The sequence below is a fragment of the Balaenoptera physalus genome (assembly GCF_965194825.1).
Source record: "Balaenoptera physalus genome assembly, chromosome: 1".
In the NCBI taxonomy this organism is placed as follows: domain Eukaryota; kingdom Metazoa; phylum Chordata; class Mammalia; order Artiodactyla; family Balaenopteridae; genus Balaenoptera; species Balaenoptera physalus.
The window spans coordinates 86808830-86835948 of record NC_138882.1 but is presented as its reverse complement, the minus strand read 5'-3'; the positions used below and the strand labels follow the sequence as shown (position 1 = coordinate 86835948).

The 27119-nt window shown below is 42.5% G+C and overlaps 3 protein-coding genes across 10 annotated transcripts in view; 1 reads left to right on the top strand and 2 right to left on the bottom strand.

Moving 5' to 3' along the window:
- RIIAD1 (regulatory subunit of type II PKA R-subunit domain containing 1) overlaps positions 1-23304 on the top strand; it is a 52043-nt gene extending 28739 nt beyond the window's left edge. The window contains 5 exon segments of the mRNA XM_082475061.1: positions 20634-20694; positions 20696-20770; positions 21633-21808; positions 22303-22388; positions 23046-23304. Coding sequence (XP_082331187.1) covers positions 20634-20694; positions 20696-20770; positions 21633-21808; positions 22303-22388; positions 23046-23188 — 541 coding nt within the window. The 3' untranslated portion in view covers positions 23189-23304.
- On the bottom strand, positions 10406-17420 carry MRPL9 (mitochondrial ribosomal protein L9). 2 transcript variants are annotated; one of them, XM_082475793.1, is made up of 7 exons: positions 17247-17418; positions 16934-17090; positions 16341-16465; positions 16069-16119; positions 14029-14130; positions 11045-11128; positions 10406-10931 (listed from the first exon to the last, which is right to left on the bottom strand). In XM_082475793.1, exons 1-7 carry the CDS (start codon positions 17385-17387, stop codon positions 10797-10799), a joined length of 795 nt encoding a protein of 264 aa, XP_082331919.1. In that variant the 5' UTR covers positions 17388-17418; the 3' UTR covers positions 10406-10796. The 2 variants fall into 2 exon arrangements, with proteins under 2 accessions (XP_082331919.1, XP_082331918.1); XM_082475792.1 differs by lacking the exon at positions 11045-11128 and having other exon boundaries at positions 17247-17420.
- Positions 23305-25283: 1979 nt separating the features above from the next.
- Positions 25284-27119, bottom strand: part of TDRKH (tudor and KH domain containing) — a 31125-nt gene continuing 29289 nt past the window's right edge. For 6 of the 7 annotated variants that reach the window (XM_082474672.1, XM_082474674.1, XM_082474673.1 and 3 more), the window contains 5 exons: positions 26695-26846; positions 26362-26463; positions 26003-26099; positions 25685-25772; positions 25284-25511 (listed from right to left, as the gene is read on the bottom strand). In XM_082474672.1, coding sequence (XP_082330798.1) covers positions 25720-25772; positions 26003-26099; positions 26362-26463; positions 26695-26846 — 404 coding nt within the window. In that variant the 3' untranslated portion in view covers positions 25284-25511; positions 25685-25719. The remainder of the gene's footprint in view (positions 25512-25684; positions 25773-26002; positions 26100-26361; positions 26464-26694; positions 26847-27119) is intronic. The other variant, XM_082474671.1, reaches the window with a different exon arrangement.

Genomic DNA, 27119 nt, shown 5'->3' with positions numbered 1-27119 from the left:
TCTGCTGTTGTTGGTTAGAGTGTTCTATAAATGTTGATAAGGTCCTGTTGGTTGATGGTGTTGTTGAATTCTTCTGTATCTTTGCTGATTTTCTATCTAGTTGTTCTATCAGTTGTTGAGAGAGGGGTATTAAGTCTCCAAATCTAATTGTGGATTTGTCTACTTCTCTTTTTAGTTCAGTTCACTTTTGCTTCACTTGCTTTTCAGCTCTTTTGTTTGGGGCGTATGCATTTAGGATTGCTATGTTTTCTTGGTGGATTGGTCACTTTATTATTATGTAATGATCTTCTTGGTGTCTGGTAATTCTTTGTTCTGAGGTTTGCTTTATCTGATATTGATACAATGATGCCTGCTTCCCATTGCTTAATATTTGTGTGGTATAACTTTTCCCATCCTTTTACTTTCAACTTGCCTATATCATAATATATATATATATATATATATATATATATATATATATATATATATATCTTCCAGTTTTATTGAGATATAATTGACATACAGCACTGTATAAGTTTAAGGTGTACAACATAATGATTTGACTTACATACATCATGAAGTGATTATCACAGTAAGCTTAGTGACCATCCATTATCTCATATACAAAATGAAAGAAATAGAAAAAAATATTTTTCCTTGTGATGAGAACTCTTAGGATTTGCTCTCTTAACTTTTATATATAACATACACCAGTGTTAATTATATTTATCATGTACATTACATCCCTAGTACTTATTTATCTTATAACTGGAAGTTTGTACTTATTGACTGTTTTCATCCAGTTCCCCTTCCTCCCATTGTATCATTATATTTAAAGTGAGTTTCCTGTAGACAGTATATAGTTGGGTCACATTTATTTTCATCCACACTGTTGATCTCTGTCTCTAACTGGTGTATTTAGACCATTTACATTTAATGTATTTATTCGTATGGTAGCGCTTAAGTCTGCCATTTTATTTTTTATTTTTGTTTGTTCTGTTTTCTTTTTCCTGACTTCCTGAGGATTTCTTGAAAAAAATTTTTTTTTCATTTAAAAAATTTTTTAACATCTTTATTGGAGTATAATTGCTTTACAATGGTGTGTTAGTTTCTGCTTTATAACAAAGTAAATCAGCTATACATATACATATATCCCCATATCTCTTCCCTCTTACATCTGCCTCCCTCCCACCCTCCCTATCCCACCCCTCTAGGCGGTCACAAAGCACTGAGCTAATCTCCCTGTGCTATGCAGCTGCTTCCCACTAGCTATCTATTTTACATTTGGGAGTATATATAAGTCTACGCCACTCTCTCACTTCGTGCCAGTTTACCCTTCCCCCTCCCCGTGTCCTCAAGGCCATTCTCTACGTCTGCGTCTTTATTCCTGTCCTGCCCCTAGGTTCTTCAGAACCTTTTTTTTTTTTTTTTTAAGATTCCATATATATGTGTTAGCATACGGTATTTGTTTTTCCTCTTTCTGACTTACTGCACTCTGTGTGACAGACTCTAGGTCCATCCACTTCACTACAAATAACTCAGTTTCATTTCTTTTTATGGCTGAGTAATATTCCACTGTATATATGTGCCACATCTTCTTTATCCATTCATCTGTCGATGGACACCTAGGTTGCTTCCATGTCCTGGCTACTGTAAATAGAGCTGCAATGAACATTGTGGTACATGACTCTTTTTGAATTATGGTTTTCTCAGGGTATATGCCCAGTAGTGGGATTGCTGGGTCATATGGTAGTTCTATTTTTAGTTTTTTAAGGAACCTCCATACTGTTCTCCATAGTGGCTGTATCAATTTACATTCCCACCAACAGTGCAAGAGGGTTCCCTTTTCTCCACACCCTCTCCAGCATTTATTGTTTCTAGATTTTTTGATGATGGCCATTCTGACTGGTGTGAGGTGATACCTCATTGTAGTTTTGACTTGCATTTCTCTAATGATTAGTGATGCTGAGTATTCTTTCATGTGTTTGTTGGCAATCTGTATATCTTATTTGGAGAAATGTCTATTTAGGTCTTCTGCCCATTTTTGGATTGGGTTGTTTGTGTTTTTGATATTGAGTTGCATGAGCTGCTTGTAAAATTTGGAGATTAACCCTTTGTCAGTTGCTTCATTTGCAAATATTTTCTCCCATTCTGAGGGTTGTCTTTTCATCTTGTTTATGGTTTCCTTTGCTGTGCAAAAGCTTTTAAGTTTCATTAGGTCCCATTTGTTTTTGTTTTCATTTCCATTTCTCTAGGAAGTGGGTCAAAAAGGATCTTGCTGTGATTTATGTCATAGAGTGTTCTGCCTATGTTTTCATCTAAGAGTTTGATAGTGTCTGGCCTTACATTTAGGTCTTTAATCCATCTTGAGTTTATTTTTGTGTATGGTGTTAGGGAGTGTTCTAATTTCATTCTTTTACATGTAGCTATCCAGTTTTCCCAGCACCACTTATTGAAGAGGCTGTCTTTTCTCCATTGTATATTCTTGCCTCCTTTATCAGAGATAAGGTGACCATATGTGCATGGGTTTATCTCTGGGCTTTCTATCCTGTTCCATTGATCTATATTTCTGTTTTTGTGCCAGCACCATATTGTCTTGATTACTGTAGGTTTGTAGTATAGTCTGAAATCAGGGAGCCTGATTCCTCCAGCTCCGTTTCTCTTTCTCAAGATTGCTTTGGCTATTCGGGGTCTTTTGTGTTTCCATATAAATTGTGAAATTTTTTGTTCTAGTTCTGTGAAAAATGCCAATGGTAGTTTGATAGGGATTGCATTGAATCTGTAGATTGCTTTGGATAATATAGTCATTTTCACAGTGTTGATTCTTCCAATCCAAGAACGTGGTATAGCTCTCCATCTGTTTGTATCATCTTTAATTTCTTTCATCAGTGTCTTATAGTTTTCTGCATACAGGTCTTTTGTCTCCTTAGGTAGGTTTATTCCTAGGTATTTTATTCTTTTTGTTGCAGTGGTAAATGGGAGTGTTTTCTTAATTTCACTTTCAGAGTTTTCATCATTAGTGTATAGGAATGCAAGAGATTTCTGTGCATTAATTTTGTATCCTGCTACTTTACCAAATTCATTGATTAGTTCTAGTAGTTTTCTGGTAGCATCTTTAGTATTCTCTATGTATAGTATCATGTCATCTGCAAACAGTGACAGCTTTACTTCTTCTTTTCCGATTTGGATTCCTTTTATTTCTTTTTCTTCTCTGATTGCTGTGGCTAAAACTTCCAAAACTATGTTGAATAATAGTGGTGAGAGTGGGCAACCTTGTCTTGTTCCTGATCTTAGTGGAAATGGTTTCAGTTTTTCACCATTGAGGACGATGTTGGCTGTGGGTTTGTCATATATGGCCTTTATTATGTTGAGGTAAGTTCCCTGTATGCCTACTTTCTGGAGGGTTTTTATCATAAATGGGTGTTGAATTTTGTCAAAAGCTTTTTCTGCATCTGTTGAGATGATCATATGGTTTTTATTTTTCAGTTTGTTAATATGGTGTATCACATTGATTGATTTGTGTATATTGAAGTATCCTTGTATTCCTGGGATAAACCCCACTTGATCATGGTGTATGATCCTTTTAATGTGCTGTTGGATTCTGTTTGCTAGTATTTTGTTGAGGATTTTTGCGTCTATGTTCATCAGTGTTATTGGCCTGTAGTTTTCTTTCTTTGTGACATCTTTGTCTGGTTTTTATCAGGGTCTTGAAAATTTTTTAGAATTACATTTTGTTTTTGAGTGTATCTCCTTGTATAGCTTTTTAAAAAAAAATTGGCTGCTATATGTATTATGTATATATAACTTATCATAGCCTACTGATGTCATTATTTACCAGTTTGAGTGAAGTATGGAAACCCTACCTCTCTTTAATTCTCTGTTCTCTTTCTCATTTATAATATAATTGCTTAACATATTTCCTCTACATACCTTTAGAACCAGATCAGACAGTGTTATAATTTTTTCAACTCTCAAACATAATTTAGAAAACTTAAGAGGAGAAGGAATGTCTGTTGATTTTACCCACATTTTCACCATCCCTGCTATTTCTTCCTTCCAGATATTCCAAGGTTTCTTTTTTATTGCTTCCCTTCTGTTTAGAGAACTTCCTTTAGCCATTCTATTAGAGTAGTAAGTCTACTGGTGACAAACTTTTAGTTTTCCTTTGTCTGAGAGTGTCTTAATTTCCCCTTCATTCCTGAAGGATATTTTTTTCTGGGTATAGAATTCTTGGTCAACAGTCCTTTTCATCCAACATTTGAAAAATAGGGTATCACTTCCTTCCTGCCTCCATGGTTTCTGATGAGAAATCTGCTATCATTTGAATTGTTTTTTTCCCTTATAGGTAAAGTGTCATTTTTCTTTAGCTGTTTTCAAGATTTTTTTGTCTTTAGATTTCAGAAGTTTAATTATGATCTGTCTTTGCGTGGATTTCTTTGGGTTTATCTTGTTTGGGGTTTGATTAGTTTCTTGAATTTGTATGTTTATGTCTCTTAACAAATCTGGGAAGTTTTCAGCCATTATTCCTTTGGGTACTTTTTAAGCCCTGCTTTCTTTCTCCTCTCCTTCTGGGACTCCAATGACAGGAATCTTAGATCTTTTGTTATAGTCTCACAGGTCCCTGAGGCTCCATTCTTTTTTTTTTTTTTTTCCAGTCTATTTTCTCTGTGTTGTTCATATTGGGTAATTTCTATTGTTCTGTCTTTCAGCTCACTGATATTCTTTCCTCTGTCTTCTTCATTCTGCTCTTGAGTCCATCCACTGAAATTTTCATTTCCATTATTACATTTTATAGTTCTAATATTTCCACTTGGTTCTTCTTTATATCTTCTGTTTCTTTGCTGAAGCTATTTTTTTCCCATTTGTTTAAAGCATGTTCATAATTGTTTGTTGAAGGCTTTTTATCATGGCTGCTTTAAAATATGTCAGATAATTCTAATATCTCTCAGTACTGGTATCTATTGATTGTCTTTTATCATTGTTTGAAATCATCTTGGTTCATGGTATGATGAGAGATTTTAAAAAATTGGAATCTGGACATTTTTGTATTATGAGACTCTGAATCTTAATTTAAAACTTCTGTTTTAACTGACTTCTGTTTTAACTGACTTTCTCTTACACTGCTTTGGCATAGAAGGGAGAAGTAGGTCTTCACTGCTGCCAGGTAGAGTTTCAGATTTCACACTTCACCTCCATTGACAACCAAGGGACATAGAGCTTCTCTTTACTGTTAGGTGTGGGTGTGACTTCCAGCTCCCTGCATGGTCTCCACTGATACTATGGTGGATGTGGCCTCATTACTGCTGGGTAATGGTGAAAGTGCTGACTCTCTACTAGGCCTCCTCTGACTTAACCGTGTAGGAACGAAGAAGGGTGCTTCTTTTCTGCCGGGTGAGAGTGAATTCCAGGTTCCCCGCTGACACCATGGTCTTTACTGACACCAGGGAGGGGTAGAAGGACCCATTACTGGCTGGTGGGGAAGAAAGTCATAGTTCCCTATTTGATCTTCTGTGACACCACCTGGCAGGGGTGTTGGGGCCACTTGTTATAACCTTGTGAGGATGGAAGTCTAGGTTCCCCACTCAGCCTTGGCATGGTGGGCAGTTGGACCACAGTGTTGTCTGTGGTGTTCGGCTAGAGTGGAGCAGTTATTGTCTAAAAATTTTCTTGTTAGGCTGCCCCTTTCCTTTGGCTAGCAGGAGCAGGCTTTTATTGAAGCTTATTATTATTTTTATTTTATTTTTGGCCCAATTTGGCATTTCCAAATTGCTGGTTCTTCAGCTCCAAGTCTGGGATAAATGAGGCAAAAAGAAAACCCAAGGGACTCACTGCAGTGTTGTTGCTTGGGTCCTGCCATTCCTAGGCAGTTTGCTTTCTTCTTTCCACCTCTCAAAGTTATGTTATGTTTGTTTTATGTATAATTTCTAGGGTTTATAGTTGTACTAGGAATAGTGAAAGTATATCTACTCTACCTTCCTAGAAGTAAAATTCCATCAGTGTATTTTTCATGTCAGGTATTGTATTTTTCATCTCTGGAAGTTCCATTTGGGTCTTTCTTATTTTCCATTTCTCTCATTATATTTTATTTGCCTTTAGTCTTATATGTATGAAGCATATTTATAACAACTGTTTTAATTCCACCATCACTGTCATTTCTAGGAAGATTTCTCTTGGTTTGGGGTAACATTTTCCTGTCTCTCTTTATGTCTCTTTTTTATGGTAATATTTTAAATGGGTATCAGACATTGGGAATTTTATGTTGTTTAGTGTTTTTTTTTTTTTAAGATATAGCTGTTTATTTTTATTTTTTGGCTGCATCAGGTCTTAGTTGCAGCATGTGGGATCTTTGTTGCGATGCATGGGCTCTTCATTGGGGTGCAAGGGCTTCTCTTTAGTTGTGGTGTGCGGGTTTTCTCTCTCTAGTTGTGGCGCGTGGGCTCCAGAGCACGTAGGCTCTGTAGTTTGCGGCACACAGGCTCAGTAGTTGCAGCGCGTGGGCTTAGTTGCCCTGTGGTATGTGGGATCTTAGTTCCCCAACCAGGGATCGAACCCGCGTCCCCTGCAGTGGAAGGTGGATTCTTACCACTGGACCACGAGGGAAGTCCCAGATTTTTAAACAAATATTTATTTGGCTGCACTGGGTTTTTAGTTGCTGCATGCAGGGTCTTTGTTGTGGCGTGTGGGATCTTTCGTTGCGGCATGCAGGATCTAGTTCCCTGACCAGGGGTCAAACCCAGGCCCCTTGTATTGGGAGCATGGAGTCTTAACCGCTGGACCATCAGGGAAGTCCCTAGTGTTAGATTTTTGTTTGTTGCATTTCTTTCATGAGTGTTGGTCTTGGTTCTGGCATACTTGGTATTAGTTTGATCCTTTCAAGGTTTGCTTTCAAGCTTTGCATGATGGTCCAGAGTAGCCTTTATTCTAATGCCCTTTTGAGGACTCTACCTGGTGCTCTACCCACACTGGCTGTCAGGAACACGAAACATTCCCAATATTGTGTGAGCTCTGGGAATTGTTTGGCTTACTTCTTTCTGGTGTTTCCCCCACCTCATGGAGTTTCATGGAGGCCGAGTTCCCTGGCCTCATGGAGTTTCACCTGATGCATGCACAGATCAGTATTCAGACAAAGACTTGAGGGGACCCTGCCGCAGATCTTCAAAGCTCTATGTATCATTCCCTCATCTACAGTGTTCTGCTTCTCAATTTCTCGCCAACTTATCCTCCATCAACTCTAATCTCTGTCTTCTCCACTCACTTTGAGACTGCTGGCTTTACTTGGGTTCCCCCTTTTGCACTGCTCACATCAGTACAGTGCAGGAAACTACCTCTAGTCTGTAAACTCAGGCAGTCAAAGGGCTCACCTCATTTCTTTCCCTTTTCTCAGTTAACAATGTTCTGCCCTACCTGCTTTCCAATACCTATAAACATTTCTTTCTTTCTTTTTCTGGCTGCACCGTGCGGCTTGCAGGATCTTAGTTCCACGACCAAGGATCGAACCTTGGCCCACAGCAGTGAAAGCGTGTTGTCCTAACCAGTGGGCTGCCACGCAGTTCCCTATAAACATTTCTTTTTATTTTTTTTTCTGGCTTTATAGTTATTTATAGTGGGAGAGCGATTTGGGTAGTGGTAATTCCTTTATGGGTAGAAGTGGAAATCTTTCTGAGTCAGTTTTTCAGCTGGAAACAACTAATGAAAGAAGATGCTAGGTCCCTAGAAGAAAGGACCATGAAACATCATGTCAAGAGTATAAGGTAATAATTCCCCCAGTCCTATCCTGTAGGGACTTATGACCATTTATTTGCATAATACACTTTGGAGAAAGAGGAATATCCAACTATTTCAAGACTGTTGGATACAGGGTCCTATTTGACTTTGAAACCAAGTATCTGAAACATCATGGCCCCCTGTTAGAGTGTCAGTGTATGGGGGCTAGGTAACAAATGTATTCCAGGCCCAGGTCTGGCTCTTAGTAAGTCTACTGGGTTCACAGATCCACCTAGTGGTCATTTCACCTGTCCTTAATTGGACAGTTGAGATGGACATAGTTGATAGTTGGTAGACCTACATTAACCACGACAGGTTAAGAGCTATCATAGTGAGAAAGGCCAACATGAAGTTCCTGAAATTGCCTCCACCATCTCAGGCTAAAATAATAAATTAAAAAATATCACATTAGTGCCCCTCTTGAAGACCTAAAGGATGCAGGGATGGTGGTCCCCACCATAATGCCATTTAATTCACCAGTCTGGCCTCTGCTAAAACCAGACAGTTCCTGGAGAATGACAGTGGATTATGGTAATCTCAGTCAAGTAATTTCAATTTTATCTGCCATGCCAAATGTGGTTTCTTTGGTGGAGCAGATTAACAGCCTCAGGTAGGCAGTAGGTGACCGTTAATCTGAGCAATATATTCTTTTCCATCTCTATAAGAAACGAGGATCAAAGTTTGCTTTCACTATTGAGATGAGCAATAAAATACAATTTACAGTCTTGCACCTGAAACATGTAAATGCTCCCAAGTCTGTCATAATATAATCTGAAGAGACTTGGACCATCTGGACGTTCCACAGAATACCACATTACTCTATTGATGACATCATGGTAATTGTACAGGATGAGCAACAAATAGCAAGTCCACTGGAGGCCTGGATAGGATAAACATTCTCAAGTGGTGGTACATAAACCCTGCAAATGTTCAGGGAAGTTTTTAGAGATTCAGTAGTTTGCACAATGCTAGGACATTTCTTCCAAAGTAAAGGAAAAATTTTGTATCTCACACATCTCGCCACTAAGAGGCGGCACAGTGCCTGGGTAACATCTTCAAGGTCTACAGATAGCTTATTCCCCATGTGGACTAACAGAAGTATAAATTGAGGGGGTGTGGGGAAGAATCTAGAATGGGTAGTAGGAAGTAAGTACCAGTTGTAGACTTAAGCTACAGCAGCAGGGGCTGTAGTCTGTCCCAGATCTTCCTCCAAGTTTTCCCAGGAAAGGAAGCCCATCAGGATCCTGAAGGGATCGTTTTAGAACTTATGAACAAACTGATCTGACAGCACAAGAAGTGGACTGTAGTGGAGACTATGGTATGCTGCCCAGATTGCTCCCTTCAGCACCAAAGCACTCACTTCCCAAGCTGCTGAGAATGTGCACAGCTCTCATCTGAGTTCCCCTCTGGGAACTGCCTGTGCCTGAAATCAGTCACCTCACCCAAGACCCTTTCCTTGTCAGCGTGGGGGTCTATAGGTCTGGCCACCTGCCTCAACATGGTACACACCTAGATGGCTCAAGCCACCCTAGCTTGAGCTCCCCAGGGGACTAAGGCCTTTGTTGAGACTGTGTCAGCTCAACTTCTCCCTCTACCGAATTTTGCTTCCTTCACTCCCCGACAGGTGTTAATCTAGAGGACGCCCCCAGTAAACTTCCTGCACCCAAATCTCCAACTCAGTCTGTTTTGCCGGGAACTCACCTCACAACAAGTATTTGGACACTTTTTGAGGTTTGCTCTGTGGAACGTTGCTCCTGTTGCTCAGTTTCAGAGAGCTTCATCATGGTGATGGTGGTGGTGTGGAAAGATGCAGTATTAAGTGAGCTTTCCATTTCAAGGACAGCAGGGATTGATGGCAAATCTGACAATCAATCAAATGGCAATTGCAAACAATACTAGTGCTCGACCTGTTACAGAGTTCTGGCAAGTGTGAGGTTGGATACAGATATTAGTGCAACTACTGATGACAGAACTCTCAATAGCAGGGATGGCTTTGTGTGGATGAAAGTAGTTAGTTGGCTTGGCAAGGCAGGTGAGCTCACATAGGATGATTGATAGAAACCAATTTCTCTGGTAAGGGTAGCAATAGAGTCAATGGTCTCATCTTTATCCTTCCTAAACTGCAAAATCTCATATTTATTTGAGTGACTCTGGCACAATCCACTTGTCAACAGTTGGTCTGTTTTCCAGGAATGGACCTTGAACTTATGCAGAACTATCATCTATCTACTTGCTTCATCTCCTATTCCGTAATTACCTACGAACTAGCCCCATATCTTAACCTCGGTCTGGAAACCAAGGTATTTTCTTTTCCAAATTTCAGGAGCTGGTTGAAGAAATAAAACAGAAGTTCCCTTTTTAAACTTCTTTCATCCCAGCGTCATTTTCTCCAACAATTTCTCTTAGGCCTTATTCAGATCTCCTTAGAAAAGTAGACTCCATTGTGCTTATTTGTACTGAGGGCTTTATTAGCATACCTAGTAAGTTTTAAGACCATAAGGCATATCAACTTGTTGAGTAATTTGTCCATAGCAACTGTGGGCTGTAGCCTGCAAATGTATTCTCTTTTTTCCTTTTTAGCAGTAAACCCCAGTGGCTCAAGAGGACATCCCACTTAGAGGTCCCGTCTCCAGTCTACTCAGTCCAGTAAACAACACCTAAAAAGAATACAACCTCTTTATTTTTTTTTTGGATACAAATGTTTAGTTTGGATGATGAGAATGAGCTAGCTCTATCATTTATTCCAATGAATTCCAATGTAGGAAGAGGCTAAACAGATCTAGACTCTTTTGGTCTATTAATATTTAGCTTATCAAATCTACAGCCTGGTACTTCTGGAGTAGGCCTGCCCCAATAACGCTAGATGTGATAACCGCTGAAGATGGCAAATATGGACAATTCAACGTATATTCAGTCTAGTCTGCTGTCGCTGTCTCCATATGCTTTCTAAAATTCCATGTTTGGTCAGAGCTGGGAGTGATATCACGGTGCTGGCCCATCTTCGCTCCACCACTCCTCTGATTCTGCTTTGCTGCTTTCGAGGTAGAACAGGTTCAGATGGTCTGGGAGCTTGTGGGGGCCATGCCCTTGGCAGCTTGCTGGGCTAACCAGTACTTATATCTTTTGGTCTTGGGCCTCTCAAAGTTCACCACAGACATAGGTACCCTCACAGTGTCAAGCCCATTTACCTGTACACAAAACAACAGGAATCTTCAGATCAGTGGGGCAGATACGAACTAACACCATCCAATCCCAGCTTTCTACCCAGTGAGAAAAAGGAGACAGGATGTGAGACACTCACCGTCACCTCACACCAGTACTCGCCCCTCTGTGTGATAGGCTCTTCTGGTAACTTTAACGCATGTGGGGCAACCACAACACCAAGCTGCAAAAAAAATCACAGCCAAAGGGAGCTCTGTTTACATGGCTGCCACTCCAGGCAACCTCTAGACTTTCCTCTACATGGGTGAATAAAACTGGGGGGTTTACCCTGGCTGATCCCATGGAAAGGCACAAACCTCCATAAACAGTGGCAGAATAACTCAGTCCTAATTTCTCAGAAAGGGAGGTGGAGTCACAAAGAGAAACAGGGCTTGAGATCAAACTCACTTCATCCACAAAAGTAAAAATTCTCCAGTGAGTCACATTTCCTCAGGTTTTCCCTAGCTAGAGAAAATAAATGATCCCACCATCTTCTCCTATCAGTCTTCAGATTCTATGTGACCATCTTAGTTATTTCCCTCCCACACCCCTGCAAACCAATCAAGAACGCTTTCCCTAAGTTGGACAGCCGCATGTAAATCAGCGAAGTTAGAACACTTCCTCACACCATACACAAAAATAAACTCAAAATGGCTTAAAGACTTAAAATATAAGACAGGACAACATAAAACTCCTAGAAGAGAACGTAGGCAAAACATTCTGACATAAATCGTACCAATGTTTTCCTAGGTCAGTATCCCAAGGCAATAGAAATAAAAGCAAAAGTAAACAATTGAGACCGTTTACAAGCTTTTGCACAGCAAAGGAAACCATAAACAAAACAAAAAGACAACCTATGGACTGGGAGAAAATATTTGTAAATGAAGCTACTGACAAGGGCTTAATTTCCAAAATATACTACCAGCTCAAACAACTCAACAACAAAAAAGCAACCTAATCAAAAACAATGGGCAGAAGACCTAAACAGACATTTCTTCAAAGGAGACATACTAATGGCCGACAGGCACATGAAAAGATGTTCATCATCGCTATTAGAGAAACGCAAATCAAAAGTACAATGAACTACCACCTCACACTGGTCAGAATGGCCATCATTAAAAAGTCTACAAATAGGGCTTCCCTGGTGGCACAGTGGTTGAGAATCTGCCTGCCAATGCAGGGGACACGGGTTTGAGCCCTGGTCTGGGAAGATCCCACATGCCGTGGAGCAACTAGGCCCGTGGGCCACAATTACTGAGCGTCTGGAGCCTGTGCTCTGCAACAAGAGAGGCCACGATAGTGAGAGGCCCACGTACCGCGATGAAGAGTGGCCCCCACTTGCTGCAACTAGAGAAAGCCCTTGCACAGAAACGAAGACCCAACACAGCCATAAATAAATAAATTAAAAAAAAAAAAGTCTACAGATAACAAATGCTGGAGAGGGTGTGGAGAAAAGGGAACCTTTCTACACTGTTGGTGGGAATGTAAATTGGTACAGCCACTATGGAAAACAGTATGGAGATTCCTTAAAAAACTAAAAACAGAGCTACCATATGATCCAGCAATCCCACTCCTGGGCATGTATCTGGACAAAACTATAATTCAGGGCTTCCCTGGTGGCGCAGTGGTTGAGAATCTGCCTGCCAATGCAGGGGACACGGGTTCGAGCCCTGGTCTGGGAAGATCCCACATGCCGCGGAGCAACTGGGCCTGTGAGCCATGATTACTGAGCCTGTGCGTCTGGAGCCTGTGCTCCGCAACAAGCGAGGCCGCAATAGTGAGAGGCCCGTGCACTGCGATGAAGAGTGGCCCCCACTTGCCACAACTAGAGAAAGCCCTCGCACAGAAACAAAGACCCAACACAGCTATAAATAAATAAATAAATAAATTTAAAAAATAATCTGTTTGTACTTTTAAAAAAAACAACAAAAACTATAATTCAAAAAGATACATGCACCTCTCTGTTCACAGCAGACCTATTCACAGTAGCCAAGACATGGAAACAACCTAAATGTCCATCAATGGATGAATGGAAAAAGATGTGGTATGTATATACAATGGAATACTACTCAGCCATAAAAAAGAATGAAATAATGCCATTTGCAACAACATAGATGGACCTAGAGATTATCATACTAAGTGAACTAATAAAGACAAATGCCATATGATATCACTTATATGTGGAATCTAAAATATGACACAAATGATGTATGAAACAGGACTTCCCTGGTGGCGCAGTGGTTAAGAATCCACCTGCCAATGCAGGGACACAGGTTCGAGCCCTGGTGCGGGAAGATCCCACATGCCGCGGAGCAACTAAGCCCATGCGCCACAACTACTGAGTCTGCGCTCTAAAGCCCATGAGCCACAGCTGAGCCTGCATGCCACAACTACTGAAGCCTGCACGCCTAGAGCCCGTGCTCCACAACAAGAGAAGCCACCGCAATGAGAAGCCTGCGCACCGCAACTAGAGAAAGCCTACGTGCAGCAACGAAGACCCAACGCAGCCAAAAATAAATAATAAATAAATAAATAAATAAATAAATAAATTTATATTAGAAAAAAGATCTATGAAACAGAAACAGACTCACAAACGTAGAGAACAGGCTTGTGGTTGCCAAGGGGCAGGTTGCATTGATTTACATGAGGCTGTCCAACTTAGGGAAAGCGTTCTTGATTGGTTTACACGGGTGTGGGAGGGAAATGACTTGTGGTTGCCAGGTGGGGGAGGGATGGATTGGGAGTTTGGGATTAGCAGACGCAAACTATTATGTATAGAATAGATAAAAAACAAAGTCCTACTGTATAGCACAGGGAACTATATTCAATATCCTGTAAAAAACCATAATAAAAAATATGAAAAAGGATGTATATATATGTATAACTGAATCACTTTGCTATACAGCAGAAAATTAACACAACATTGTAAATCAACTATACTTCCATTAAAAAAAAAAATGCTTCCTGTAACTCCAGCTGGATGATCACACCCTTTCCTAACAGAGGGATCAATCCTGGGGTAGCTTCTTCTTCCCAGGGGTAGTTTCCACCCTCAGGGGTAGAGCAGTGTTTGGGAATACTCACATTTCTGAGGAAGTGGCGGGCAACTATTTCAGGGTTTAGCTCCCATTTGACATTGTTCTTCATTCCTACCTGCAGGTGACATCTTCTCAGAAATCTCACTGTCTGAGAGGAATTATACACAGAAGATAGGTTAGAGTTGTAATCAAGGAGAGGAAACATGTTAGCAAGAGGCCAAGAGCCACACAGTCTGAGAGTTCAGGCAAAGCACAATTTCTGCCTCATAGCCAAGATAGGTGAGATGATGAATACGAAAGATAAAAATTCTCATTGTCTCAAGGCTGATATTATGGAAAGATGTTTTAGCGATGCTCTGGAAGGAAATGCTGCTTATACGTGGCTATTCCTAAGCAAGGAGAAACAGGCCATGTCAAAGTTAGGCTCATCAGGGACTTCCCTGGTGGTCCAGTGGGTAAGACTCCGTACTCCCAATGCAGGGGGGCCCAGGTTCGATCCCTGGTCGGGGAACTAGATCCCACATGCACGCTGCAATTAAGAAGTCTGCATGTTGCGACTAAGACCTGGTGCAGCCGAAAGAAAGAAAATTTTAAAAAAAATTTAAAAAGTGTTTTTTTAAAAAAAACCCAAAACCAAGGTTAGGCTCACCAATGGGGGCCGCTTGTATATCTCATGATGGAATGATTTTCATAGACTGTTTTAACACAATATTCTGGCCCTTCAATCCCAACCCTACACCATAATGATTCCTCCCTGCTTATAGAACGAAGTATAAGTTCATTAGCTGAGGATTAAAGATGTTTTGTAAGTCATGCCCCAACCCTCTTTCCAGTCATTTCCTAATAGAAGTCCTCTGTTTTAGCTAGACTGGTCTACTTTCTATTTTAAAACATGCTTTAACTGAGCTATCACCTCACACCTGTCAGAATGGCTATCATCAAATAACAAATGTTGGCGAGGATGTAGAAGAAAGGGAACCTTCATACACTGTTGGTGGGAATATAAGTTTGTGCAGCCACTGTGGAAAACAGTATAGCGGTTTCTCAAAAAACTAAAAATATGACCCAGCAATTCCACTCCTGGGTATATGTCTGAAAAAAACAAAAACACTAATTTGAAAAGATACGTGCACCCCAATGTTCACAGCCGCATTATTTACAATTGCCAAGACATGGAAGCAACCTAAGTGTCCATCAACAGATGAATTGATAAAGAAAATGTAGTATATACGTGTATACACACACACACAAATATGTATGTGCATACACATACACACACAATGGAATACTAAGCCATAAAGAAGAACAAAATCTTGCCATTTGCAACAACAAGGATGGACTTGGAGGGCATTATGCTAAGTGAAGTAAGTCAGAGAAAGACAAATATTGTATGATAACTTACATGTGGAATCTAAAAAAAACAACAAACCAGTGAACATAACAAAAAAGAAACAGATGCACAGATATAGAGTGTAAGACAGGCTACAAGGATGTATTCTACAACATGGAGAATATAGCCAATATTTTGTAATAACTGTAAATGAAGTGTAACCTTTAAAAATTGCATAAATTTTTTTTAAAATTAAACAACAACAACAACGTGCCTTAACTATCTACTTTTTCTCCCTTAAGAATACCTTTCCCACCCTCCTGGTCTATCCAAAGCCTACTAATCCCATAAGGCCTAATTCAATCCCATCTGAAAAAAATCCTTTCCCAATCACCCTAATCCATTTTGGTCCATGTCACTCATAATTTACTGCCTTGAGTTTATCACTTTCTCACGTGTCTATGTTCTCTCCAACTTGTCTGTAAACAACCCCGAAGGCAGAGTCCTCATCTCACTTTTCCATGGGTCCCCTGGTACCCAGCTTGGGGCCTCCCTCAATAAACTAGAGCACTTCACCCAACAGGTCAGGATATCCTAGGATATCTCAACACCAGTTATGGTAGCCACAACACTTCCCCTTGCCCCTACCTTGTGCTTGAAATCAGGAGACTTCAAGGAAATCAAGAAGTCTTTCAGGAAGAGGTTGGTGACTTTGTAGGTGACCAATAAATAAAGATTTTCTATGTTTCTACTCACCGTCTCACCTGCCTTGGTCTGGATCTTCTCTAATTTTCCTTCTTGTCTCAGCTAGAAAAGAAAGTTATAGATGGAAAAAAAAAAAAAAAGAAAAATGAGTTTGTGGTAACTAATAACAAACTCTTGCTATGCTCAGCATAGGCTGGGCTTCTGAATTCCTGTTCTTCTAGTCTCTACTTCATTTGAAAATGAAGTAGGGACTCGAAGAAGTTGCTACAGGTAATCCTAAGGTTCTACTTCCTCCAAGTCCCTCTGCCGTCTTCTGGGCTCACCAATTTCTCCTCTTCAAACAGCTTCCTGTTTTCAGGAGATGCATATACAGCCAGTCCTTGAGGAAGTAGTCGATTACGGCCTACAGATTTTTTCACTGAGACCAGGTCACCTCGGACTCCAAGTTCTGCCAACAGAGCACAGAGACACTGGATCAGAATTATCGAGCAATCCCTAAAAAAAGGGACAATCAAAGGAAAAAAGACCTCTTATTCCCTCACAGTGCTTATTCTTCCTAGAAGAAATATTAGCATTCACTAGGACAACTCTTAAGAGATTTCTAATTCATTTCTTTAGGACCTGATTTAGAAACTTAATATTCCCTGTACAAAGTGAAGCACTGTCCCATCACGGGATTTCAGTATCTGTGGCACATACTGTCAGGCCTCTTTCTCCCCACACACTGTTAATGATGCTGCTGCATTCCTGTTCTGATTTTCTATGTAGGAGGCCAGTGTCACCATCACAGTACTTTTTGTGGCTTCCTCTTCTCAAATATGAGCTGGTCATTCCCCCAAATTAGTGAAAAGGCAGAAAAAAGCTGATGCCAAACAGGCCCAGCCTGAAACAGGAAGCACCTCTGCCGGGGCCTTACCCTCCACCGACTGCGTGAGGATGAGCTCCAGGTTGTCTTTGGGCCGGTGTTTCGTGTCCTCCGCCAGCTTGTAGACGCGGTGCCGCCGGTGCAGGCGCGGCTTCCGGCCCTCTCCCGCTAGCGGCACCTTCCACCAGCGCTCCACAATGACCGTGCCCTGGCGGCCGGGGGAGCGAGCGTGAGCGAGTCTCCACGGAGAAGCCTCCTCTGGCCGCCGGCCCCTCAAGGAGAGCCCACCACCCGCAGGCCGGGGCCCCACCGGGTCTCAACGCGCCCCAGTCAAGGAGCCCCAGAACGCACACCCGGCCCTCACCCGACTGTGAGACAGGCTGAAGTCGCGCTCCGAGCCGGAGGTGCCCCCTTCAAGTCGCGGCCGGAGGAGCTCCCAAACCCCTCCTCGCACCAGCCGCTCAGTGCTCGCCCGCAGCAGAGCTCTCCCCGAGGCCGCCGCCATGTTCTCGGGCGCGGATGGAGGCGTAGAAGGCCCCCGGCGCCGGCGGCAGGAAAGGCCCCCACCGGGTGCCCGCGGAGCGCCTGAGCCGGTGCGGCTCTGTCCGAGCTGAGCCCGGGGGAAGCCCTGGGGAAGCCCGGGGGAAGCCCGGGCCCGGATTGGGCTGCGACTTGGCTGTCTCGAGACCAGAGATCTGGGATGAATGCTCCACGATTCAGCATTCCTCTACTCCCTTCTCCCAATTTCTTTTCGAGGGGAGGGACACCCGTAGCCACTGACACATAGTGGAGTGACTGGTGCACTGACACCGGGAAAGACACCCTCTCCCTCTTGGCTTCACTTTGTCTTTAAGATGGGGGCTTCGACTGAGCTCTAGTAGTTCTCTGAGGTCACTTACAATTCTGACATTCTGTGATAACTGGATGCTGAGGGGAGAGGGTGCTGCTCTCATTTTTCCTTACTTCAAACCTGCCTAAAAGTGGTGGAAGGATGGGATCCTCTGGAAAACTTGCAAGCCCCAGGAAGTCGCCTAATCCTTAATCGTGACACTGCAGTATTTAGGCTCATGTTTAAAGAATTCTAAATCACAATGGAGACGGTTCCCTCCGTGGAGGGTCTCAGTACTGGGGAGCAAACCATATAAATGGAGTGAATAGGGTCTGTTTGGCAGAAGAGATTTATGGAAAGATGCTCTATACATCATGTTATTTGACACATAAACAGCCTTTGACCAGTAGTCCCTCCTCTTAATTACACTTTTTTAGCTTCCAGGACACCAATTTGTTTTTATCTCCTTCCTACTTCACTATTTTCCTTCACAGTCTCCTTTGCTGATTTCTCTTTTATTCCCCACTTCTCAGAGTGCCCCCAGGACTCAGTTTTTGGATCTTTACTCTTCTCAATGTACACACTCTTGGTGATCCCATTCAGTCTCATGGCTTAACATACCATTTATATGCCAATGACTTCAAATTTCTGTCTTCACCCTAGTCTTCTAAACTCCAGACATGAGTATCCAACTGCGTGTCATCTTCCCCTTATAGGTCTAATGGACAATTCAAAGTTAACATGCTCCAAACTAAATCCATCTCTATACCCTGCCCCATAGTGCCTCACCTGCAGCCTTTCCCCTCTCAGTTGATGGTAACTCCATTCTTTCAGTTCTTGGACTCAATTTCTCTCCTACGCCAGGAAATCCTGTGGGTGCTACCTTTATACTATTTCCAGAATCCAGCCACATCCCATCACCTGCAATGCTCCACCCTGGAATAAGACACTGTCTTTCTCCTGGATTACTGCAATAGTCTCCTAACAAACATCGTTTGAAGCTCTACAGTTTATTTACAACAGTCAGAATCTTTCTAAAAACACAAGTCAGATCATGTCTCTTCTACCCAAAACCTGCAATGACTTCCCCCTTTACTCAGAGTAAAAGAAAAAGGCCAGACAATGGTCTACAAGGCCCTACAATGATCTGGCCCCATTAGCTCTCTTCTTTTTATACTCTCCCTATAGCTTATACTACTCCACCCACAGTGGACTCCTGGCTGTTTGTGGAAAACATTTGACACATTCTCCTTAGGGCTTTTGCACTGGCTGTTGCTTTGACACAGAATGCTTTTACCCTCAGATGTTCACTTGGCCTAAATCCCTCACCCTCTTCAGGTCTTTGATTAAATGTCACCTTTTCAATGAGGCCTATTTAGATCACCCTATTTATTACTGCAACTGCCCCACCCCCTTCACACTCCTGATCCTTCTTTATTCTACTCTATTTTCCTCCATAGCAGCTATCATCTAACATATGAAATAATTTTCTTGTGCTTAGTGTTTAGGTTTGTTCTTTCACTGTTAGAAGTTCCATGGGGCAGGGGATCTTTGTTTTGTTTACTGTGTATCCTAAGCTCATAGTAGGTCCTCAATAAATATTTGTTAAATGGATGAATAAATGAATATGCAGAGGTCTCAAACTGGTGGCCCCAGAACCAAATTTGACTCACCATGTTGATTTTTTTTAATCAACAATTTTTATTTTTTAAGTTAGTAGCCAATATTTTTTAAAAATTTGAGAAATTTATCACAAAAATCTATCTTTCCAGTTTCTGTTGAAAAATCATATGATCTGGTACCACTGAGTCTGCATTCCTGCATGGCAGCTGTTTGGAGCTATTGTGTCACTTTTTTTTAGGGTGTGAGCTTTTCATTTGGCTTCAGCCCTGCCCCGCAGCTCCACTAATTTCCATTAATTGTCCAGGCCCCCGGAGGCATTTGGTTTGTGATTTCTACCCTATAAGGCAATGAGAAAGTTCAACAACGTGTAGCACCACTGGCTTATTAAAGGTAGGGATGATAATAAAAATATTTAACTGATAGGAACCAGGAACCAACCAGTCAGGTCAGATGCTGGATCAGGGCCTTAGAAGCTTCCTGCAGTGTCAGACCCCAACCCTTTAGTTGCTGAAGTGTGTGTTTGCATGTGCACATGCCAGAGAGGAGCCCACATTGTGTGGGCACAAGTGGTCAGCCAGGGCTGTTTACCAACCACTACAGAAGTGAAAGTATTTTAACTTCTGATATAGCTGTGAAGGGCATACTAGTTGAACAGGAGCCTTGGGGCTACCTAAGGGGGTAATGGGGTAGGGAGCAGCAGAGAGGAGTCCTGAGGTGATGTAAGGGCTGACGCTTTGTCCATGTCATAGTGTTCACCGTGTCACAATGGCACCAGTTGCCTGAACCTCTGCCACCCATCCCTGAACCTCACTTTGCCTTGGGGAGGCACTGAACTAAGAAACTGCCTTGTAACAGGTCGCGCCCCTCTATCTACTCCCTTTCTTATATCAAGAGGGGAAAAACACGGAACTACCGCTACCCGATCTGGTCACCATACGCCTATTACCTTTACTGTTACAAATACCGGATCACCCTCCGGGAGAAGATGCTGCCTTGTTATAAAAGGTACTTGTTTTCATCTCTACTTGTAGTTGTTTACATAAACTGTAAAGAAAAAAGAATTCGAAAGAACTTCCCAAGTGGCAAAAGATGATAATAGCAAAATAGAGTAGAAGGCTGGCATGGAGCTTCATAAACTTTTTCTATCTGGCTGGCTTGGGAAAATGGAAACAGATAGGTTGGTTCACATAAGATAGAGAAGATGGTGCCAGAGCCTGGCCCTGTGTACCTGGAAGTTAAGAGTCTTTCACCATCTCAGACTCAGAAATAAACTAATTTGGACCTCTTTTTCCCAATCAGCATCACTTATAAGGAACAGGAGGACTTGACACTCCGACCCCGTTGCTGCCTTCAGTGCTCCTGAGTCCCTAGTAGGCCTTCAGGGGGGCAGAAGCAGCGAGCAGGGTGATCAAGACCAGCTTAAAGAATTACATTCGGTAAGTGGACTGATGCTGTGACATGGTAGCCCTTGCTGTAATGACATCTTGCAAAGGGACATTAGCTAGTTGGAAAATAAATCATAAGAAGCTAGAGCTAGATGAGACCTCGGAGCTCATGTGTAAAAGCTCCTTTATAGACAAGGATTCTGGTCCAGAGATCTTAAGGCAAGGTCCTAGGGCTGGTGGTGAAAAGCAGGATGGGAAAAGAGAAAGTGGAAACAAAGATAGACTGTATTAAGACATAAAGCTGTTTAGATGCTAAGCTAAGTTCTGGGACTAGAACCCAGAACTCCTGCCCTTGCCTTTGTATCATATCTCAATAACATGCCTGGGTATGAGCTATGCATTTTAAATAAGAAATGGGAGAATTTAGAGAAAACTTATATGATGGAAAAAAGTAGAAGAGTATTATCAGTGAGACAGTAAATAGATGGCCTGGGTATGAGCTATGCATTTTAAGTAAGAAATGGGAGAATTTAGAGAAAACTTATGATGGAAAAAAGCAGAAGAGTATTATCAGTGAGACAGTAAATAGATGGCACAGCTTTGTTTAGAGTAAGCTCTCTGATGTAAATATAAGTTGCTGAGTGGTTAGAGCACACCGAGGGAGGTCAGCAGGCAGTAATACTCCATTGACTCCAGATTCCAAATTATTTGTATCAAAGAGAACTCCATGATAGGAACAGAGTTAGGTCCCAGGACTAAGGGATGTTAAGACCTTGGCTCCACTTCTCCCAGGCTCTCCATCAGCCCCTGCCTTGCTTCCACAGACACACCCAAACTGGCCTGAGATATGATTTGAGGGTTAGGTGAGCACAGAAATAGGAGACTATTATTCTCATTTTTACCCCTTTTCTAGGCTGGGAACCTGACGGTGCTGGCTACTGACCCCCTGCTTCACCAGGACCCAGTGCAGTTAGACTTCCACTTCCGCCTCACCCCCCAGACCTCTGCCCATTGGCACGGCCTTCTTTGTGACCACAGACTCTTCCTAGATATCCCATACCGGGCCTTGGATCAAGGCAGCCGGGAAAGGTGACTGAGCCTGTATGGGGGAGAGGGGAGGAAAGAGGTTAGGGGATTTCGCTCTTATGTCATAATCAGGTAGTGGGCATGCTAACCAGTGAGGGCTTATTCAGGAGCTGGATACATTCAAACCACTGAACAAGCCTGTGAGCTGAGCTAGGATCTGGGGTTCAAAGGATAACAGCCCATGGGAGGTTGCTAAACTGATTCAGAAACACAAGTGGGAATCCATAAATAGTTTAAAGGAAGTGCTCTCTAGCTGTTTGTCTTTATAGAGTGGCCCCTTCACCCCAAGCCCCTTCCACGGCATGGGTGTCAGTCCAGTAGTGTATAATCCCTTGGCTTCAGAGAAAAAAATCTATCAAAACTAGTTTAGCAGCTTTCATTTCCTGGCTTGGGTCAGGAAAAACTGAGTAATAACATTTCTTCTGCTGCAAGTAGGTGTCTTTCTGGATTTTGAGTTTGCTGAACATTACATTGACCATCTTCCCTCTGGTCCCTAGTTTGACTGCAACACTGGAGTACGTGGAGGAGAAGACCAATGTGGATTCTGTGCTTGTAAACTTCCAGAACAACCGCAATGATAGAGGTGGGGATCTGCTCTGTCCTTCCCGGCCCTTTGTGCTGAAGCAGCTGACAAGTGACTTTTCCTTTGTAGACCTTCTTCCCCTCACTCTTTAAAAAAGGGCATGCTCAGGCAGTTCAGGGATTCAACACCCACCCCCTACTCCCCGCCAAGGAAATTAAGGCATCTAGCATTCTGTTCATTCAAGTCATAACTAGACTATGAAGAAGGCCCTGCACGTAGATATCAGAATCTAGACTGAAGGAGCACTGGTGAAATGACAAAGAAGCCATTCAAGGGACCTGGCTGGTAGGACAGAAAGGATCTCAAGTGTATTAAACACCTATAGAGGGAAAGGGTCAGGCATTAGGCCAGCAGCATAGGAATATAATTAACCAGATGCTAGGCACACATTACAGAAACTACACCTCCTCCCTCAAGGAGTTTATACTTCATTGGATAAAAGACAAAGATGGTCAAGAGTTTACTATGCTATCCCGGTATAGTAAACTCCAGCCAGGTTAGAGTCTAGGTTTGTTTGACTCGAAAGCACATCATCCCAGTGCCTGCACTACACTGTTTCCCACACCCCCTAAGTCATTTCCTACTGGAAGAAGCCAAGGCTGGGGGAACAGTTGTATTGAGTTTCAGAGTGTTCTAATTTGTTCTTTCTTTTCACAGGTGCCCTGCTACGGGCCTTCAGCTACATGGGCTTTGAAGTGGTCAGACCAGATCACCCGGCCCTTCCTCCCTGGAACAATGTCATCTTTATGGTGTATCCCCTTGAAAGGGACATAAGCCACCTGCCCAGTGAACCTCCCTGAACATGCTTATTCCTACTCTGTGAAGGGCTGGGAGCCTTGATAAATGAGAACCAGGGGCCCAGGATGTGATTCAGAACACCTTCCATCTTAGGAATAAAGGGTAGTGCAATCCTCAAGTGTTCACTGTTTCTTTGAGCCTTACAGAGCTGAATTCACTGTAGGATAGATAGATAAACATTTGATGACTGAAAAGATCAAAGGGGCCTGAGCCAGAGAGAGAAAGGATCCAAGGATTTTCAGTTTTTGCCTTCCCCTATTTATTCTAACCATCTGAGCACCTGCCAGCAGCAAAACCAAGCACTAGGGAATTCAGGAAGACTTAAGCCTTACTGGGAGACTTTCATCCATATATTTTGGTTCAAATTGGAGACAAGTGCTATTTCCTTCTCTTTGAGGTGGAGGACATCAGAGAAGGTACATGGTTCCCGAGGCACTGGCCCAAGGGGAGGAACATCCCAGGAAGCAGGAGAAGTAGAGAGTTATATTGGATTAGGGAACCCATCAGAATGCAGTGCAAACTGACAAGGCTTAAAGGCCATATTAAAGGAACAGGCTTTCATACACAGTGACAAACTACAGTTAAGAATGAGACACTACTCATTTTCCAGAGCAAGAAGTCCTATGAATGTTTTCTATCAGGGGACCTCTCAAGAGTAAAGGCTGATAACAAGGTCCTACTGATAGCACAGGGAACTATATTCAATATCCTGTGATAAACCATAATGGCAAGGAATATATAAAAAAAGGATGTCTATATGTGTAAAACTGAGTCACTCTGCTGTACAGCAGAGATTGGCACAACAGTGTAAATCAACTACATTTCAATTAAAAAAATAAATATTCCCAAAAAAAAAAAAAAAAAAAAGGCGTAAAGGCTGAGGAAACTGGGGACTAACTGGCCTCATGACCCTGTTGTACAGCAGCTCCAATTCCAGGGCCGAGCCTGCTTCACTGAGTGAGTGCAGCCAAGGTCTGAAATGTCATATCAATGGCAGCCCTTCACTGATTCCTGTGGGACTACCCAAGCTACTCAGAGACGCTCCTTCACTGAAGCCTTTCTGCTGCTTGGTACTGAGACTTTTCTAAGACAATAAAATTTGAAAATTGTGTCTATGGGAAAATATAGCTGCCATGTGTATAGGGGTGGATGTCACTAATTCCTGGATTTAAAAAATCCTGCATATGATAGCCTTATATACTAGTTTTAAGTCTTCTACTTTACCTTGCTGATCTTAAAAAAAAAAAAAAGTTCATTTGCCATCATTCTACCACCCACATTACTTTCAAATACCTTCACAGTTCTCACTGGATCCTCAAAATACTGTCAGAAATGGAGAGATGCTATAAGGAAACAGGCCCCGCAAGTTCACAACAAAGATCTATCCCTAGAACCCATGTTTCTAGAATCCTAATCTACTCCTTTTAGGTAGGGTCTTAGTGAATGATTAATTCTGAAGTTGCTTTACGGCAAGAATATGATCTGTGCATGAGAGGGACAGACGTTTCATAGATGGGCCCCTCTGTGTGAGGTGTTTGGCAGTTTTCACCAGATTTCAGTTCACAAGATACCCATAGACTTGTTTCCACCTTGTGATTCAACCAGCATTTAGTTTTAAATAATTTTCTTGAGAACTTTATTCAGCAAAGGACCCCCCAAATGATTTGAACAGCTACATAAGTTCTCTCTATGGCTGTGTGTGTATACATATATATTATAGATACTATACCAGCAATTTAGAATATTTCCTGAGTTACCTCTCAACTATGGGAAATAGTTGGAGCACTGTTTCAAAAAACTTGTCTCCAATAACATATCAGCAGTTGAGGCTGGGAGGCAGTATTCTCTTCCCACTTCCTGAGGCTTTTCAATATAATTATGCTGATTTTTGCCTTTGCCTCCTGACTCAACTGCAGTCTTTGAGTTCACCACTCAAAAAACTCTCCTTAACCAGTCACCTGATGAGGTGAGTCAGAAGGCTGCAGAATCATCATTTCCAATAACCAAACCCTGGCTGTTTCCCAGCCTCAAAAGGACACAGCCTAGCAGCAGTGTGCTCTGTGACTGGCCGAGGGGAACGAGCTGGACGCTGAGCAGGCTGGAAGTAGCGCAGCAGCACTCAAACACTGGAAGGGGAGCAGGGGGTGGTGGTGGAGTAGGGGCATGTGTTTGTCTCCCTCCACCCCTCACACTTTCTGGTAGTCCAGTGGAAGGAGCAAATGCATTTGGTCCACAGCAAGCCAGATCGTGTATATAATGAAGGAAGAACTGCACTGATCTCTATCACAGGCTCCTCTCTCCAGGCACCAAATCTTATGCCAAATCCTGCCAAAGACACAAAGACACAAAAAGCTTGAAAGGGCTCAGTCTGAAAGTAAAGCTGCAGGAAAGCAGCTGCAGAGAAGTAGTAGTAAGATGGGCTATGGGGAAGAGGCAAGGCCCCTGTTGTCACCCTAATTACTTTCCTGTTGCTACAGATAGATGATAGCTTTACTTACCGCAAAGCAGATGGCTGAGGCAACTGAAGGTGACCTCAGAGTAAGTAGTCATCTTCAAGGTTATCATCACCAGACATAGAGGCAGCTTCTATTTAGCGGAAATGAGGATAAAGTTAGATACTGCCCTAATTTAGCAGGCACTGCTAAATTTTAGCCCTGCTAAAAGGGCTGCTAAATTTTAGCCCTGCTAAAAGGGCTTCTTGGTGCTCGATGACCACCTTGGTTAAGAGGTAAGTCTTAACAACCTCCCTAGTTGGAGAGGCTGATTAAGAAATGGTGACTTCTAGAGATGCTCTAGGGAGCAAATGCTGTTTGTACCTAATAAACTGAGGCAGGACAGGGTATCTGCCATCTCTCCAGGGCTCTTCTTGGTCTCAGTGACCGTGCTGCGGAGAGAGACATCTGTTTCTGTGGCCTGAAGGGACGAAAACAAGAGAAAAAGGAAGAATGTGTTTGGCTGGTGGGAAAGGAGAAGCCGTCCCATCATTTTGCTCACCGAATCTGGTTTGGCTGCTGAGGCACCCAAGGTCTCCTGTGATCAACTAGTGGAGCAACTCAGAGTCCTTAAGAGAAGAGAACGCTCTACAAACTGTCATGCACGACTAGAAGCCCTCTTGTCTCAAGGCACCAGATTTGCCCCAAAGCAGCACCCTGAATGGCTACAATGGCTCACTCACCACACCGTGCAACATTACTGGGACAGCTCTGTTTTCTTCCATGTCTTCAGGAAGCTCAACTGCGTATCCTTTACGAACTAATTCTAACCCAATATCAAGTTTCTGAGAAAAAAGATGAAAAGGGAATGATGTTCTCTCTGAAGGAAGGGCAAATCAGAGGAAATAAGGCAGAAGAGCTAGGATTGATACTTTAAAAAACTCCTTTGGTGGTTCAGTAAGTAGGATCTTACGAGTTAGAAATATCATCAAGTAAGGGTTTCTGGGAGAGAAAAAGTAAATGAGGCTATAAATACACTGAAGAGACAGTGAGCAACGTGTGAACCCCAGTCTTACCTTCCCATTGCTAGTATCATATAAGTGGATCTTGGGCCAAGTTGAGATCCCAGACTGGACGTAGCTAGAGATCTTGGCCATCAGGGGCTTCCAGTCAGCACAGTGAGTGAGTCTGTCAAACTCATCCAAAGCTTCCTCTTCCCATTGTTCACCTCGTAAAAAATCGTAGAGAGCGCCTAAGAAGGGGTCAGTGCTGACGGGGGTGGGATTATGTCCTGGAGGAAAACTGGAACTACCTTTGTCTACTTCAAAAGGCACCTATGTCTGACTGCCAGGCAAGTTTCTGGCCGTTGCTTTCTAGCACTAGTGATGAAAAGGCACCTGAGCCCCCCGAGCTCAAAAAGCCTGGGAATGTGAGACTCCCTCCCATGTGCTCTATGAAAGTTATTCTATATGGAGGCAAAGTCAATAGGTAATAGGACTAA

What these genes read in the sequence shown, in the direction of transcription:
- MRPL9 (XM_082475793.1), bottom strand. Translation starts at nt 17,387, where the DNA reads ATGGCGGCGGCCTCGGGGAGAGCTCTGCTGCGGGCGAGCACTGAGCGG. An exon ending in CCTCACGCAGTCGGTGGAGG is followed by an intron (nt 16,466 to 16,933) that starts GTAAGGCCCCGG and finishes CTCTGTTGGCAG; the next exon opens with AACTTGGAGTCCGAGGTGAC. An exon ending in AGTACTGGTGTGAGGTGACG is followed by an intron (nt 10,932 to 11,044) that starts GTGAGTGTCTCA and finishes TTTTGTGTACAG; the next exon opens with GTAAATGGGCTTGACACTGT.